This window comes from Hibiscus syriacus, unplaced genomic scaffold (genome assembly GCF_006381635.1).
Source record: "Hibiscus syriacus cultivar Baekdansim isolate YM2019G1 unplaced genomic scaffold, ASM638163v2 tig00110865_pilon, whole genome shotgun sequence".
Classification (NCBI taxonomy): domain Eukaryota; kingdom Viridiplantae; phylum Streptophyta; class Magnoliopsida; order Malvales; family Malvaceae; genus Hibiscus; species Hibiscus syriacus.
The window spans coordinates 3,286,225-3,303,639 of record NW_024062894.1 but is presented as its reverse complement, the minus strand read 5'-3'; the positions used below and the strand labels follow the sequence as shown (position 1 = coordinate 3,303,639).

Sequence of the window (17,415 nt, the reverse complement as noted above, 5' to 3'; positions counted from 1 at the left end):
TCATAATACTAATAAATAGGGTAAACTACACATTTAGTACCTAAACTATCAATTTTGATCTATTTTAGTATCTAAACTTTCAATTTTTTTCAAAATCATACCTAATGTTTAATGTTTATTTCATTTTAGTAACCACACCATTGAAAACTCAATGCGTTTAGTACCTAAACTATCAATTTTGATCCGTTTTAGTAACTAAACCTTTAATTTTAACCTTTAGGTATGATTTTGAAAAAAATTAAAAGTTTATGTACTAAAACAGACTAAAACTGATAGTTTAAATATTAAATACATAATTTACCCTAATAAATACTATAAATACCTAAATAATTACACACCAATAATATTTCCTTAAAAAAAATTCTGCTTTCAATATTTCTCTAACTTTATCAATTTGAACAAGCGAAAATATTCTTGAGAATAATTTCCCATAAATATGTGTGTCCATAGGTTCTAAATTGAATCAGTTCTGTGTAGTGGTAATGTAGTAGTAGTTCATCCATTATATGCGAATATAAAATCAACCCACGAATTCCATTACGAAATACCCCCCCCCCCAACAAACCCCCATAAAGTGGGCCCCACAACTCCTCCAAGATACCCTCCGGAAAAAAATCTCAGCCCTTGGATTAACATTAAATGGAAAGGGAAAAAGATCAGGGTCGTGCATTACATCCCATCTCGAATTTCGCCCATTTTCTGACAAGATCCCCTCCGACGTGTGACTTAACTGCATTGAATCCGGGGTTCAAGTCCGGGCTTTGAAAAAATTGAAAGCTAATTTAATTCGTATCCCCAAAATAAAGGTTAAAATTCCTCACTTTAAACACTATGCTGTCTCTGTGTCAAGCTGTGAATGATTACAAAGATTTCGTAAATCACTCCTTTTTCCTTTTCGATTTTCAGCTGATATCAGGTAATTACCCCTCATATTTTTATCTTCTTTTTCTTTAGAATTTATGGTTTTTTTGTTGGGTGAGCTACAAATTTTGCGCTTCGGGTGCTAATGTTTTCGAAATTGTGAAATTTTGGTTTCTTTTAGTAGTCTTTGTGGGAAAACTTTCGGGTGTTAGTTTAGTTGCTTTAAAATTTTGAAAATTGACAAGTTTTCAATTTTCAGATTTATGTTTATTTTCCTGTCCAAATTGAAAATCTCATTAAATTAAGCTTAATAGATTTGGTTTTAGGTTTGTTAAACTGTGGTTTATGATTTGTATAGGTAGAGAAACAAAAGAAAAAAATTTGCGAGATTTAAATTTTTTTGTTCATCTCCTCCCTGGACCCAGAAATGGTTCATTGTTATTTGTTTCGAATATTTAGTTCTTATGGGTCAACTTTGTGGGTTTCACCATTTTTCAAAATGTGCAGTCGTTTGGTTCTCTAATATTGCAATTCAAGTCTGGAAATGCTTTATTTTCCTTTTTAACTATGAGGCTTCGACTCCCATGTTTTCTTCACTGTAGTTCATTTCAGTTAAAGGAATTTTTTTCTTTCCTTAAATTGAATGTTTGTAGATTTTTCGGCTTAAATAGAGAGTGCAACCCTTTTTCTTTTTACAGCCATTTGTTCTTTTATTTCATGGGAAGCTTAGAAGAACTTTATTGTGTGTGAAGCAGACATTCATTTTGTTATGTGAAAAGACTGCAATGGAAATTTCACTTGCAAAATTAGTATGCCTGCCAATTATTCCCTGATGTATTAGTAATTAGTATTCTAGTGGGGGTATGGTGTTTGTTGCTGGGTGTTGTAGGGTATGTTTAATGGTTCTTTTGTTTTTTGTGTAATTATTTGTTTTATTTTGATTGCTGCACAAATTTTTATGTTGTTTTCAGCTAGTTTGTTATTCCATCCTACAGCTTTGGAAGGTTAGAGAAAACAAAGTAAAGCATTTATTTGGAATTGGTTTGATTATGGGTGAAGAAGAAACGAAGACCAAAGTCCCTGACCCAGTGGCTAATGGGACAACTCTTCCCGAAAAATCTGTTGAAGTTGCATCGGAGATAAAAGAGGAAGAAGACAATGGTATAAAGGAAATGGAAGAAGATAAGAAAAATGAAGAGAAAGTTGAGACTGAGAAGATGGATGAAGATCAACGGGTCGAGGAAGACAAGGAAAGGAAAGAAGTGGAAAGTGAAGCAATGGAAGAAGATGCCAAGAAAGTTGAGGAGGAAAACAAAGATGAGGTGGGTGAGAAAGTTGAGTTGAAAGAAGATGCAGAGGAAAAAGAAGTGAAGGCTGAAGAAGAGTTGAAAGAAGACACAGAGGAACAAGAAGAGAAGGCTGAAGAAGAGTCAAAAGAAGATGCAGAGGAACAAGAAGAGAAGGCTGAAGAAGAAGATGAAGAAGAGAAGGCTGAAGAAAGTCAAGAGGAAAAAGGTTCAAAGAAGTGCGGGAAAGTTAAAAAGACTGTGGAGAAAGTTAAAGGGAAGACAAGAAAGTCGGAGGATAAGGAGCCAGAGCAAAGAACACCTCTCACTGATCGACCTGTGCGTAAGCGGAAATCTGTTGAAAGACTGGTTGCATCTTTTGAAAAAGATGTTTCTAGGGAATTCCAAATTGAAAAGGTTCCCTCCCCCCCTTTTTCTTGGATATCTTTTATTAACAATATAGATGTTTAAATCTCATTTGATGGCGCAATAGAAATTAATTGGTTGCATTCGAAATTGCAGGGCAAGGGTACTCCACTTAAAGATATTCCTAATGGTGTGTTCTCTAGTTCTTATACCACTCAAGTTATTGGGTTTGTTACGGACAATGTCCTAAAATGGCTTTGTATGATGCTATATTTGTAAATCTTAACAGCTCGTTTCTCCTAATGCTGTTCATTATTGATTTCATACAGTTTGCATTGTCAAGAAAACATCTGAGACGTTGCTTCTTTAGTTTAATCTTGCTACTCCCTTTGCCGTACATATTTCTACTACGTTCCTTTAATGTGTATTGATATTCTTTTTCCTTTAAAGTTTGATGTGTTCCGGTATTTGATATTAGTTTAGAACCATGAGTTGAGTGAAATGACATCTGATATGTCATATTCTGCAGTGGCCTTCAAGTTGTCTAGACGGAAGACTGATGACACTTTCAGACTACTTCATACTGTTCTCTTTGGGAGGAGAGGGAAGGTAATTTGATTGTTGTCAAATTTTTTGTATGTTACTGTCTAGCATTTTGGATGTGTTGTTTCATCCTCTTGCTTTGATGATAAGAGCTATTGGTTTGCAAGCACGCATAAACAGAGTTTATAGTGCTGCATGTGTGCATGAGTACAGGCATGACTCATTCAAAGAAATAATTCTTGGATGGTTCTGGTTTGCTGCTGTAGTACTTTGTTGATTTTTCTTTCAGTTCACTCACGTTCCTTGCTCTTTGCAGGCTGTTCAGATTAAGAGTAATATTTCCAGATTTTCTGGTTTTGTGTGGCATGATAATGAGGTAAGAGAGGATTATAAAATTATGAAGCTGTATGTATGTTACAATTAATTTATTTTTCTGTATGAATTGGACTTTTTGTGCTTTAAACCTTCTAGGAGGCTTGTAGTTTTTCTACTTGGTTATGCTGCCTATGAGGTTGATTGATATTAGTGCGCTATAGTAGGTTTTCTTAAGCTTATTTGATTCAAATGTTTTGATAATTGCAGGAAAAGCAAAAAGGTAAAGTAAAAGAAAAGTTAGATAAGTTTAACAAAGAAAAGTTATTAGAGTTCTGTGATGTGCTTGACATACCAGTTATGAAGGCTACTACAAGGAAGGTTTGTCATACTACTGTAATTTCTGCTTTAATTCTGCCTATGTGTCAATGAAATGATGGCTAGGCTGTTTGATTAGTTAAGATCATTGTCTCAGTAGTACTACTGCAGATGACAAGTGTAATTTATATGAGAACTTATTAATAATCCGACTTCCACAATCCTGTACAAAATGCTAGTTTTGTTATTGAAGAAATTGAATTTCTCTAACTGGTGTTAATAAGCCTAAAATGGGCATGCAGGAAGATATCATTACAAAGCTGATAGACTTTTTGGTTGCCCCTCATGCTACTACTACTGTTCTACTCGCAGAAAAAGAAAAGGTTACATTTTCACCTACTGCTTTTTCTAAAGTTCCATTTTCACATGCTTATTTTCTAACCTGTAGTGTTTATTTTTTTTACCCAGTCAAGTAAGGGTAAAAAGCGCAAAAGGGCTACGAATTCTGGAACTACAACTACGCAATCGACCAGGGTATTACTTCTTCCTTGTCGACATCAGAAATCTGATATTTTTTTAACTATTGGAACTTTTTGTTAGGACAATCACCTCTGGTTACCTTGTTTAAGGAAATTCTAGTTTACCATTGTATAGCTCTCCTGTCTGTAAATAATTTGTGCTGTGCTATACGAATGCTTACTATTATGTTTTTGGCCAGGGACTCGGGAATTGTTTTACTTCTTTTTAAATTAATTTTCTTAGTTATTTTATTAGGTTTCACCCCTTACTGTATGTATCATGCAGAGTCGTAAAAAGAGTGAGGATACTCAAAAATCAGGGAAAAAGAACACTACTGATTCAGAGGATGAGTCTGAAGAAGATGGAGAAGAAAAAGAAGAAGAGGAACAGAACGAAGAAGAGAGAAAGGAAAATGGAGTTGCAGAAAAATCTGAGGACGAGATGCCTGAGAATTCTGAAAGTGATGAGAAAAATGAAACTGAAGACGAATCTGAAGAAGATGCAAAGAAGAAACGGAATTCAAAAGTAACATCTAGAAAGCAGGAATCTGCTGGAAATGCTAAAACCAAGAAAATCACAACTCCCAAAAGGTCTACCACACAGAAAAGAACCCTGAAAACATCATCTGCTAAAAACTCAAATGCTGATGATGATAGTGATGAAAGTCCAAAGGTGTCTTCAAGGAAGAAACCTAAGAAACTCACCAAGGAGAAGTCTTCCACACCAACGAAATCTGCCTCCAAGGAGAAAACCAGTAAGATAGTGGCCTCTGCCTTTTGTTTTTGTTGATACCTTCTGTCAAGGAAATTGAATAATGGTACCTCATGGTCAAATTTGTGATATTGACTTTTGGTTATGAGTATTTATGGTAATATGTTTTTCTTCATGTTTTAAGGCAAAAGAGCTGTAAAGGGGAAGGACAAAGCTAAAGAGCAGAAACCGAAGCCAAGTGATCATGAACTAAGGGATACAATTTGTAAAATTCTTAAGGAAGTGGACTTCAATACGGTAAGATATGCTATTAATATACAACTAAAATAGCTGCATCCTTTACTAGACTTTCTTAACAGCGTTTTTTGGTCTCTTCTTGACTGCTAAGACTTTTGGTTTGTGAATTAGAAGTTAGGTTATCAGGACTTTGAGTTCAGTGCTAAATGGGCTATCCATGGATAATAACTGTAGTATCCATCTCCTTCATTGATTGGAAAGAATAATCTCTAAGGATCATTGACTGCTAAAACTATTTGGTCTGATTTTGTCACCTCTAAACCAAACATTCATAGCTGTTTGATTGAGTGCAATCCTTCTGTTGATGTTTTATTTTTAATCATTTCACTGAAGAATTAGTTCTGGAAAGATGGGTTAAATTCTGCTTAAACTTGCCAGTGTCGAAATGGGGGTGGACTCTTTGCCATCGTTGTTCTGGGAATGTTTATTGAAAAAAGTACTGCTTTTCATTTCATCGTAGATACTGCTTCCTATGTTCTTGCTGACATAAATTGTATTACTTTATTCTGCAGGCTACATTTACCGACATTCTGAAGCTTCTTGGTATGCATCTTTCTTTTCACTTGGTTCTTTCAACAGTGTTATATAATAACACTTCTAAAATAGACAATGTTGCTTCCTATGGTGCTTCCTATGTTCTTTCAACTGTGTTGGATTATGAAAATAGACAATGAAAGCAATACTTTTAAATGGCTAATTTTGTGCTTTATCTGATAAGTCTTGGTAATCACTTTGCATTTTGAATTTCATTGTAATATTTTGATGGCACCTTGACTTGGAACTTGAAATGCTTTTTTTATGGGTGTGATGCCCACATTTCTAGGATGTAGACTTTCATAACGGTGAAATGTCTTTACTTTCAGCAAAACATTTCAATACCGACCTCACCCCGAGAAAGTCATCGATCAAGCTCATGATCCAGGAAGAGCTTACGAAATTAGCCGATGATGCCGGTGATGAAGACGAAGAAGGCGATGCCGAGAAAGATGAAACCCAATCTGCTGGTCAAGAGGTTCAAGCCTGACCCTACAGGATGGAGTAGTAACTACATGGAAACCAAAAAAACGTGTTGGTATTGATGTCTTTGTGCCAATATGTACTTTCTAGCTATTTACTTAGCAGGCTTGTTTGTAATCTATTGTTGCTTCTTTCGGAGAGCAAATTAGCATTTATGGAATACTAGAGAGGGAAACTGGAGTCACTTATCTGTATTGCAGGATTATACATTTAATTAACAATCTGTAGGTACTTTCACTATCTGCAAACCGAATATTTGGAGTTACAGAACACAACTGTTTTAGTATTTTGAGTGTTTTTTTGTTAGTCTTGAGAACTATGTAATGTTGGGCGTATCATTTTGTGTTCTACTATTGGATTGTACATGTACTAGTGTGTTTTGACATACCGTTTTGGATTTATAGGTAAGTTTAATTTATTTTCCACATGTATGTATTCTATTCGTATAAACGTGTTTACATGCAAATCTAAAATTTTAAATTGTTAATTGCATTCAATAGTTTGATTTGATGATTATATTTTATCTTTAAACTTAATTTAAAAAATACAAATGGTTTAAAATGTCATATTCTTCGGTAGTTCTATTTTGGGGTAGAGAAACGTAAGGTTAATTTGTGTCGGGTTTTAATATAAAATGTTATCTATTTAAAACGTCATTCAATTGGTAATAATTTTAGTTATGGTTGAGAATGTTATATTGTGATTTGATTTTAACTTAAAATGTTATAATGTCTATTTTAAAAGGTTATATAAATTCGATTACAATTTAAAAAGTTATACAACTTTGATTACAGTAACCATTTAGTTTGCAATCAGAATAATTATGCAATTTAGATGATTTGTTATGGAGAACATAATATTTTTGTTTTAACTTAAAATGTTATCTAGTTTATTCTAAAATCTTCTGTAGTTTTGATGTGCGACGGGACACCTAAGCTTATTTGTGGTGAGTTTAATGGCGGTTATTGTCCGGACACCTAAAGTGATAATGTTTGGAACGTTACATAAATGAATCAAAAAAAAAGAAGAAGTTTAAACACTTATTTAAGAAAAATGGTATAGTTTTAACACTTATTTTATAATTAAGCCTTAAAAATGATTATTAAACCGGTCTAAAATTGTCTAATAATAATAATAATTTGATCATTTAAATCATTGATTCAATTTTTAAAACATTAATTTTGATATATATATCATTGAAAATACTTAAGATTTATTTGAACCCAATTCTTAAAATATTGAAACTTTAAATAATATGTAATTATTAAATACACTTTTCTTTTTTCTTCATGAATGGATTGAGGGAGTCCGATAGAGATGATTGCTCTCTCGAAAAATTTTAAATTCTCTTATATCCTAGATTTTTTTTATAATTTTATTAATAATATATTTTTAATCCTTCAAATTTTTTTATAAATTTGTTTCTCTGTAATTTATTAAGTTGATTCCCCCGGTATAAATCTTACGTTTGTTCTCTAATTTTTTCTTTCATTTTATACTCCAAGGAATAATTTTTTATGATTTCAGCGTATCAACCATTAATCAACCTCCTAGCCCCTTTCTTCCTTCTCATGGAATCTTTTCACTTTTGATTTCTCTTTTTTTGACAATCCAATTGCTATCTTTATAGCGGAAGATAATAAAAAAAAGTAAAAATAAATATATTAACAATAAATATTTAACCATAAAATAACATGACAAAAAAAATAAAGTGATGGTTGAACATATTGAGTAAATGTTAATTGATCCACCATACAAATTTAAAGATTATATAAATATTATGAGACTTGTTCCTAGCTGATAACTTTTTGTTGTAAGAATGATTATGAAGAAACTCTATTAATTCTATTGGTTTTATTTATATACATATTCAGTTATAAAGGATAATTATTTTTGAAACTTATTTTGTCCTCAGAACTGTAGTTGGTCTTGGCGAGGCTTACTGAGCATGAGGCAATGAGAACTTCAGATTCCGGGGTTGCTGGCGGGTTTGGTCTCCTCTACTCGAGAGATTTGGAAAGAGATAAGGGTGGAAAAGGATAAGGAGAATTGGGGGAGGCTTGTGTGGCATCTTGGTCACATCCCGAAGTTTTCAGTTACATCTTGGATGGCAATTCTGAATAGGTTGCCCACGAAGGACAAACTTATTTCGTTTGGAATGCAGGTGGACGGGGTTCGTGAGCTATGTTTAGGTGAACTGGAGTCTCGTGACCGCATTTTTTCACTTACAGTTTTTCAAAGGTCGTGTGGGAAGGAATTCTTCTCCTCTGTCACTCGCAAAGGAGGGTGCTAGATTGGTCCCATGAGTTGATTTGGGCTTGCTGTTGCTTGTGCGGTAAATCTTTTTACTGAAGCTTGCATAATATTGCTATATTGCTCGTACATGGAGAGAGGAACCGAGACATTTCTTAGGGGTATCGGCTACTGTGCTTTGCGTGGGGTTTGCTGGTTTGAAGTGGCTGGAGCTGGTTTCATTAGCTATTGTTTTATTTGATTGATTCTTTGGTGATTGTGGCCGAGATGTAAGTTAGATATAGGTGACTCCTTTGTTCTTTGGTTTGAGTGGGAATGAAATGCACATATTCGTCATATTCGGTTAATTATTTAGAGAAATATCATTAAAGTTCTCTTAAATGTTCTATCAATAATTTAACAATTTCTTAACTAGGCGTGATGCTTTCTTGATATGAATTCTACGTTTGATTTTTATTCTTAACAATTCATATTCTTTTTAGTTTTTGGTTAGTAAGATTGTGATGTGTCACTAACTTATTAAAAAAAAGTAATTTATTGGAAAATATGATACGTGAGTGTTAATTCATTCACCATTAATAATTTAATGATAAAATAAACAAAATGAGAACATTTTTAACAACAATAATTACAATAAATACTTTTCTATTTAGATGAGCAAAATGTAATCACCATAAAAAAAATTGGTGACAATTTTCGTGTAGTTTTATTTTATAATGATCATATTGAGTTGAATTTAGTACCAAAATTTTAGAATTCGTGGATTAAAACAGGATGACTAATGAACTAAATGGTTCAGTTCCAAGAGATGAAACTAGGGATGACAATTTAATTCGAAATTGGTGGGTTTCGATCCGATCTAATCAGATAGGGTCGATTTTTAAAAAAAGTTGAGTACGGTCGGGTTAGGTTCGGATGAAAAAACTCTAATCCGACCCGACCCAGGGATAATAATGTAATTTCTTCAAAAATATATTATTTTTTATTAAGTCCTTATTTTATACCGGGTCGGGTCAGATCAGGTCGAATTTATATTCTAAAAGTTTGGGTCAGGTCAGAGTCAAGTGGAGGATATATTTTTTTCGAGTCGGATCAGGTTGGATAGAGAATATATAATTTTCGAATTGAATCTGATTCGAGTGGAAGATATATATTTTCGGATCGAATCGATCAGAAATCCACTTTCGGAGCTCATCAAGGTGTCATTTAAGAAAATGACTTCTGCTAAATTCATCTTTTAAAATTCGGATCGTATCAAGACTATCAAATTCAAGAATAATTTGACGTAAACCCGCTTTCTATGCATAAAATAAACCACAGTAAACTCCCTAAAGCTCAGCATTCAAGACCGTACAAATACCTATGAATTCAGAATATCCAAAACATCAATTACCGAAGTTAGTACGAGCTGTACCGCCACACATAGTATAACCATTAGCCTCACTCCGAGCCCCGTTGGTATTAATTTTGATCCACTGCTGTTGCGGGGAACATTGCACATTCCTTTGAGCAGGTATGCCATTCTTTGATCTAGGCAGTCGGGGTTCAGCTAACGCACGGGTAGAGATCTCAACTAGTTGCTTGCTCCGATTAAAAACAGTACCATGATCGACGACCGACTTATTGAAAATGCACTCATTCCGGTAAATGTTGGAAGTCAAAAATTGAAGTTGGAAATTGTTGAAAAATTGGCAACACATGGGCAGCTAAAATTGATCTAAATTAGGCAGTCATTTTAGTTGAAAACTGTGAAGGAATAATTATATTTTAGTCCCTACATACTTTAGGGTATTTACAAGATTAGTCTCTAAGCTTCAACTATAAATACCCTAACTCATTTAGCTTCAAAATCATCCTAAATTATTTATTTATCCAAATACTAAAGAGTTTAGAGAGTTTCCTTGTGAGTGTTTTGTAAACACCTGTAAATTTTCTCTCTTTAGTAAAAGATCTGTAGCAGTCCGGAGACGTATGCATAATTGGCTGAACTCCATTATCAATTCCAGGTATTATTTTTCCGCTTTTATTTCACATTCTCACTAATCTGGTTACAGGGAAATTACTCGTTTATTTCCCAACAACTGGTATCAGAGTTTTTGGTAGTGAATTTTTGTCGATTTTTCTGCGAAGTTACTATTCATTACTATTCACATGAATAGTACTTTTTTGTCGACGATACGAATTTGTCGACAGATGTGTTCTAATACACGGTGGTTCGCAGAAATTGTCAGAAATGATCCAAACGAAGCCAGATTCGAGTGGAAGCGATGGCTGCAGACGAAGGGAATGTGAAAATTGAGAAGTTCGATGGTGTGGACTTTAGCTTTTGGAAGATGCAGATTGAAGATTTTCTGTACCAGAAAAATCTATATCAACCCCTCTCAGGAAATCAACCAGAGGGCATGAAGAATGAAGACTGGGCTCTTCTCGATAGACAAGCCCTCAGAGTTATCTGACTGACGTTATCCCGCAATGTTGCTTTCAACATAGTAAAGGAAAAGACTACGGCGGGTCTTATGGCGGCTCTCTCCAGTATGTATGAGAATCCATCGGCCTCAAACAAAGTTCATTTGATGAGACGAATATTCAATTTGCGGATAGCGAAAGGGGCATTAGTGGTTCAACACCTAAATGAACTCAACACAATCACAACCCAGTTGTGTTCCGCGGAAATTGAATTCAATGATGAAGTTCGAACTTTAATTCTCTTATCATCTCTACCCGACAGTTGGAATGCTACTGTTACTGCAGTCAGCAGCTCGTCGGGAAAAAGCAAATTGAAATTCGATGATGTTTGGGACCTAGTATTGAGTGAAGAAATTCGACGGAGAGAATCGGGTGAAGCATCAAACTCCTCAGCCTTGCACACGGAGTCTAGAGGGAGAACTTCAAAAAGAAATTCAAATCGTGGCAGATCGAAATCTAGAAGGGGAAAATCAAGAACATGAAAGAAAGATTTCAACTGTTATAATTGCGGCAATAAGTGTCACTTTAAAAGAGATTACTGAGCACCGAAGAAAGATACCGGCGCACATGAATCTGCCAAAATGACATAGGAGACATGTGATGCCATGATTCTAAGCATCAACAGTCCGATTGAATCATGGATCTTGGATTCAGGGGCATCTTTCCACTCCACCCCATGCCAAGAAATCATGGAGAACTATGTCAGTGGTGATTTTGGGAAGGTTCATCTAGCTGATGATGAAACCTTGAAGATCGTCGGAAAAGGAGACATCCGATTAAAGTTGCCAAACCAGACCACCTAGAAGCTGAAAGAAGTGAGACATATTCCTGGCCTCAAAAGAAATTTGATTTCTTTTGGACAACTTAATGGAGAAGGATATTGCATAACCTTTTCAGGCCGTGAATGGAAGATTACCAAAGGAGCACTCGTCATTGCTCATGGTAAGAAGACTAGTACTCTCTATATAACCTCAAACTTAGAGAATATCATTGCAGTAGCAGATGCTGATGGAAAATCAAACCTATGGCACCAAAGGTTTGGCATATGAGCGAGAAAAGGATGAAGACACTTTTGTCAAAAGGGAAGCTACCGGATCTAAAGAATATAGATGTCGAACTATGTGAGAATTGCATCTTTGGCAAACAAAAGAAAGTCAGTTTTGCAAAGATTGGCAAGACACCCAAGGCTAAAAAGTTAGAGTTGGTTCATACTGATGTATAGGGACCATCTCCAGTTCTATCTCTTGTAGGCTCGCTATATTATGTCATCTTCATCGATGATTCTACAAGGAAGGTGTGGGTTTATTTTCTGAAAAACAAATTAGAAGTTTTTGATACATTTAGAAAATGGAAGGCCATGGTGGAAAATGAGACTGGCTTGAAAGTCAAGCGGTTGAGGTCTGATAATGGAGGAGAGTACTGAAATAGTAGATTCAGAGATTTCTGCGAAAACAATGGGATCAAGATGGAGACAACAGTTCCCATGACACCGCAGCAGAATGGCGTAGCAGAGCGCATGAATAGAACTCTGAATGAACGTGCCAGAAGCATGAGGATACATGCCAACTTGCCCAAATTGCTATGGGCTGAAGCTATCAACACTACAGCTTACCTAATCAACCATGGGCCCTCAGTTTTCTTGGATGGTGGAATACCAAAGGAAGTTTGGAGCAAGAAAGAAATAAACCTTTCACACTTAAGAGTGTTTGGTTGTATTTCTTATGTACACATAAATTCTGCTGAAAGAAGTAAACTTGACACCAAGTCCAACAAATGTGTCTTTTTTGGTTATGGTGGTGATAAGTTCGGTTATCAGTTTTGGGACTATGAAAATCGAAAGATCATTAGAAGCAGAGATGTCATTTCAATGAGAATGTGATGTACAAAGACAGGTCAACCGTAGAATCAAGTAGCTCCAATACCAAAGGTGAAACAAAGGAATTTGATGAGCTTGAGGAGATTTTTGGAAATGATGTTCAGATCAATCATGAAGCAGTTCAAGAAGAACCAGACACACCAGAACTGAGACGCTCATCCAGAATTTCTAAACCAACCCATCGTTATTCGCCTTCTTTGCACTACTTGTTGCTGACTGACAATGGTGAACCAGAGTGCTATGAAGAAGCAATACAGGTGGAGGATTCAGTCAAGTGAGAGTCTTCCATGAAAGATGAGATTGACTCGCTTATGTCAAATCAGACGTGGGAATTAGCTGAATTACCACCATGCAAGAAAGCACTCCATAACAAGTGGATTTATAGGATCAAAGAAGAGCACGATGGGAGCAAACGCTACAAAGCAAGATTGGTTGTCAAATGCTTTCAACAAAAAGAAGGTACTGACTACAATGAAATTTTCTCTCTAGTCGTGAAATTTTCTACAATCAGACTGATGTTGAAAATTGTAGCTGCAGAGAATCTACATCTTGAGCAGTTAGATGTAAAGACAACTTTTCTTCATGGTGATTTGGATGAAGAAATTTATATGAGGCAGTAAGAAGGCTTCACAGAGGAAGACAAGAAAAACCTAGTATGCAAGTTGAAAAAGAACTTGTATGGTTTAAAACAAGCTCCTAGACAGTGGTACAAGAAGTTCGATAGCTTAATGAGTAGCAGTGGTTTTATCAGATGCCAAGCAGATCATTGTTGCTACATCAAGAAGTTCGACAACAACTTCATTATTTTATTGTTGTATGTTGATGACATGCTCGTTGCAGGCTCATACATGCAAGAGATTATAAACTTGAAGCAAAAATTGTCGAAGCAATTTGCTATGAAAGATTTGGGCGCTGCAAAGCAGATTCTTGGGATGAGGATTAAGAGAGAGACAAAGTCGGAGACTTTGATGTTATCACAGGCTGAGTACATCAACAAAGTACTCTCCAGGTTCAACATGCAAGATACTAAACCAGTAAGTACATTAGGTGTTCATTTTAGACTCTCCAAAGAACAGTCACCAAAGACGAAGGAAGAACGTGCACACATGGTAAAGGCGCTGTATGCCTCAGCAATTGGAAGTCTGATGTATGTCATGGTTTGTACTAGACCAGATATTGCTCATGCAGTGGGAGCTGTTGCAGGTACATGAATAATCCGGGCAAGGTACACTGGGAAGTAGTCAAATGAATCCTCAGATATCTGCAGGGTACCACAAACAAATCAATTTGTTTCAAAGGTGGAGATACGATACTGACAGGCTATGTAGATGCTGACTTAGCCGGAAATGTTGACATCAGAAGGAGCGCTACAGGCTATGTCAATACTCTACTACAGTGAGTTGGGTTTCTCAACTACAGAAGATAGTTGTTTTCTCCGCAACTGAAGCAAAATATGTCGCTGTTACAGAAGCCAGCAAGGAGATGGTCTGGCTCCAAAGTTTCTTGGAAGAGTTAGACAATAAACAAGGAAATAATGTATTGTATTACGACAGTAAAAGTGCTATCCATCTAGTGAAGAATCCGTCTTTTCATTCCAGGACGAAGCACATACAATTGCGATATCATTTTATCTGGTCTCTTCTGGAAGATGAGATTTTGAAACTTGAAAATATTAGTGGAGCTCAAAATCCGGCAGATATGTTAACAAAGACAGTGACTACGGACAAAATGAAGTTGTGTTCAGCTTCAGTTGGCATACTAGAGTAACAAGATCATAAATGCTGCTGCATTGATCGAGGTGTGAAGACAAATTAAAATCAGTCTTCAAGTGGGAGATTGTTAGAAGTCAAAATTGGGGGCTTTGGAAGTCAAAAATTGAAGCTGTAAATTGTTGAAAAATTGGCATTACATGGGCGGCTAAAATTAGTCCAAATTAGGTAGTCATTTTAGTTGAAAATTGTGAAGAGATAATTATATTTTAGTCCCTGCATATTTTAGGGTATTTACAAGATTAATCCTCAAGCTTCAACTATAAATACCCTAACCCATTTAGCTTCAAAATTATCCCAAATCATTTCTTTCTCCCAATACTAAAGAGTTTAGAGAGTTTTCTTATGAGTTGTGAGTGTTTTATAAACACCTGTAAATTTTTTCTATTTAGTAAAAGATCTGTAGCAGTCCGGAGACGTATGCATAATTGGCTGAACTCCGTTATCAATTTCGGGTATTATTTTTCTGCTTTTATTTCGCATTCTCACTAATCTGGTTATAGGAAAATTACTCGTTTATTTTCCAACAGTAAAGCCATAGATTCCATAAAATATATCCGAAAACGAGTCCCAGCGATTAATATTATTAGCAGCAGCAGCCGAACCAGAAAGATTAGTTTCAATCCAATCGTGCAGGTTCATATCTAGGAAAGCAACCAGCTTAGAAGCTGGCATAAGGCCGTCCAGGTTTGAAAAGCTGAAGGACACCATTTGAGGATATGCTCGATATCTTCAACTAAAGCCCCGCAAACCATGCAGCTAGAATCCGTAAAGTAATGCCGCTTATGATGTTCCTCATTTGTCATAATCTTGCGACAACAGACAAGCCAAAGGAAGGTTTTTACTCGAGGCATTGAATTTTGTTGACAGTGGACCAAACAGGACTTTGGTTTACTGCTATGTTCCCAGAACGAAGCATGTAAGCGGACTTCAACGTGAATGAGCCGTCTAGAGTCCCACGCCAGCCGATTAAGTCAGTCGTAATTCTGGACTCCGGGCCTTTAATTGCAGCGATTCGTAACAAGAAATCTTGGGGAGAAGATGAATAAAAATGTGTCATTTCCACCTGTCAACAGAATCGACCATCGACGCCACAAGAGTTCGCCGGATAGATGAAGCAAAGCCAGGATTTACATAATCAATAAGTGGACCAATATCCTCAAGCCACGAGTCATACCAAAAATCCATATCCGTGCCCAAACCAATAGACCACACCAGATTTGTACGAACAACATTCCAAACGATATTCAGAACCTTCCTAAGACGGGAACAATTTGAACTCCGTAAAGACACGTATCCTTCCATTTGACCAAATGAATTCCGCCACGCGTCGAAGTAATACTCCAAATAAAGCGACGAATAATCCGTTCAATAGACACGTCGATTTGGGTAAAACCGCCGTTTGCAAAGTGTCTGTTTTCATTTAAGAAATATATTATAATAGTTGATATTAGGAGTGAGCGTTCGATCGAGTCGAGTTGAGTAAAAAAATTTCGAATTATTCTAGTTGACGAGTCCTATTTTATAACTAGGATTTAATTTGAAATTTTTTCGAGTCGAGTCGAGTCAAATTTTTGAGTTTTTATTTAAATTTAAATTATAAATATTTATAATATTATAAAATTATTTAATTCTAATTTAAATGATATTTTATAATCATATATAACATATATACATTTTTTTGTATTTTCCATATGTGATTTACATATACCTATATAAAGTCGATGGACTTAACTCAAACTTAAACTTAAACTTGGAAATCAATCTACTAATTACTAAAATTTTTGAGTTATACGAGTTATATTTTACAACTCGATTTGAATATAATTTTTTTCGAGCCGAGTCAAGTTTATGAAATTACAATTCGAACTTAATTCGAGTCGAGTAAAAAAAATCAATTTTTAGAGTCACCCTAGTTGATACATTAATATTTTTGTCAATTTACTTACCATAAGATATACCTATTGAGTTCGTAATTATATTTAGTTTTACATTAATGCATTAATGACAAATTTTGATGAAAAATACCAAGTCATTGTATTTGTTCAGATTAGGATTTTTGGGAAATGCTCACGTGCGATAAAATAAGACGCTACCGGTTTTTTTATTATTTTAAATAATAAAACTGGCAAAATAATGATCGAAAACATTATTATTTCTACCGATTCTAATTACCGATATATGTAAACGCAGTAAAAAAAATCTGGTAAAAAAAAAATAATGTTTTAGGTAACGTTTTACCGAAAATTTTACATCTTTCATCCGACTAGAAAAATATATACCCTCCACCCGATCTGAAGTCGACTTTTTGAGATAAAATCCAAATACGATCCGATCTGACCCGAAATAATAAAAAATATTATTTTTATTCAATAAAAAAAAAGTGATTTAATTAAAAATAATAATAATATATAGAGGGTTATTATTATAATTAATCCTAAAATTATATTTTTTCCTGATCGGGTTGAATATTTTTTACTCTAAGCCCGAATTCAACCCGACCAGAACACCACCTAGGTCTGTAAACGAACCGAACGCACACGAACGGAGGTATGTTTATGTTCGTTCATTTAATAAATAAACGAACATAAACGAACACGAAGATAAACGAACAAATTTTTTTTGTTCATGTTCGTTCATTAAGAAATATAGGTTGTTCATGTTCATTCATTTAAATAATAAACGAACAAGAACTTAAACGAACACAATAAACGAACAACACAAATACAAAAAAAAACTTATTCGAACACAATAAACGAATGTAAAAAAAAGCAAACAACAAGAATAACAACTTAAAATTCATTAATATAACCTACAACTT

General features: G+C 35.0%; 1 protein-coding gene across 1 annotated transcript; it reads left to right on the top strand.

Annotated features, from left to right (window-relative positions):
* The first annotated feature begins 1,709 nt into the window (after positions 1 to 1,709).
* Positions 1,710 to 6,505, top strand: LOC120144006 (uncharacterized protein DDB_G0286299-like). Its single transcript, XM_039158183.1, has 13 exons — positions 1,710 to 1,751; positions 1,857 to 2,250; positions 2,332 to 2,564; positions 2,670 to 2,703; positions 3,043 to 3,122; positions 3,373 to 3,432; positions 3,639 to 3,749; positions 3,989 to 4,069; positions 4,155 to 4,220; positions 4,491 to 4,959; positions 5,101 to 5,213; positions 5,726 to 5,756; positions 6,077 to 6,505. Exons 1-13 carry the CDS (start codon positions 1,725 to 1,727, stop codon positions 6,235 to 6,237), a joined length of 1,860 nt encoding a protein of 619 aa, XP_039014114.1. The 5' UTR covers positions 1,710 to 1,724; the 3' UTR covers positions 6,238 to 6,505.
* Positions 6,506 to 17,415: the final 10,910 nt, after the last annotated feature.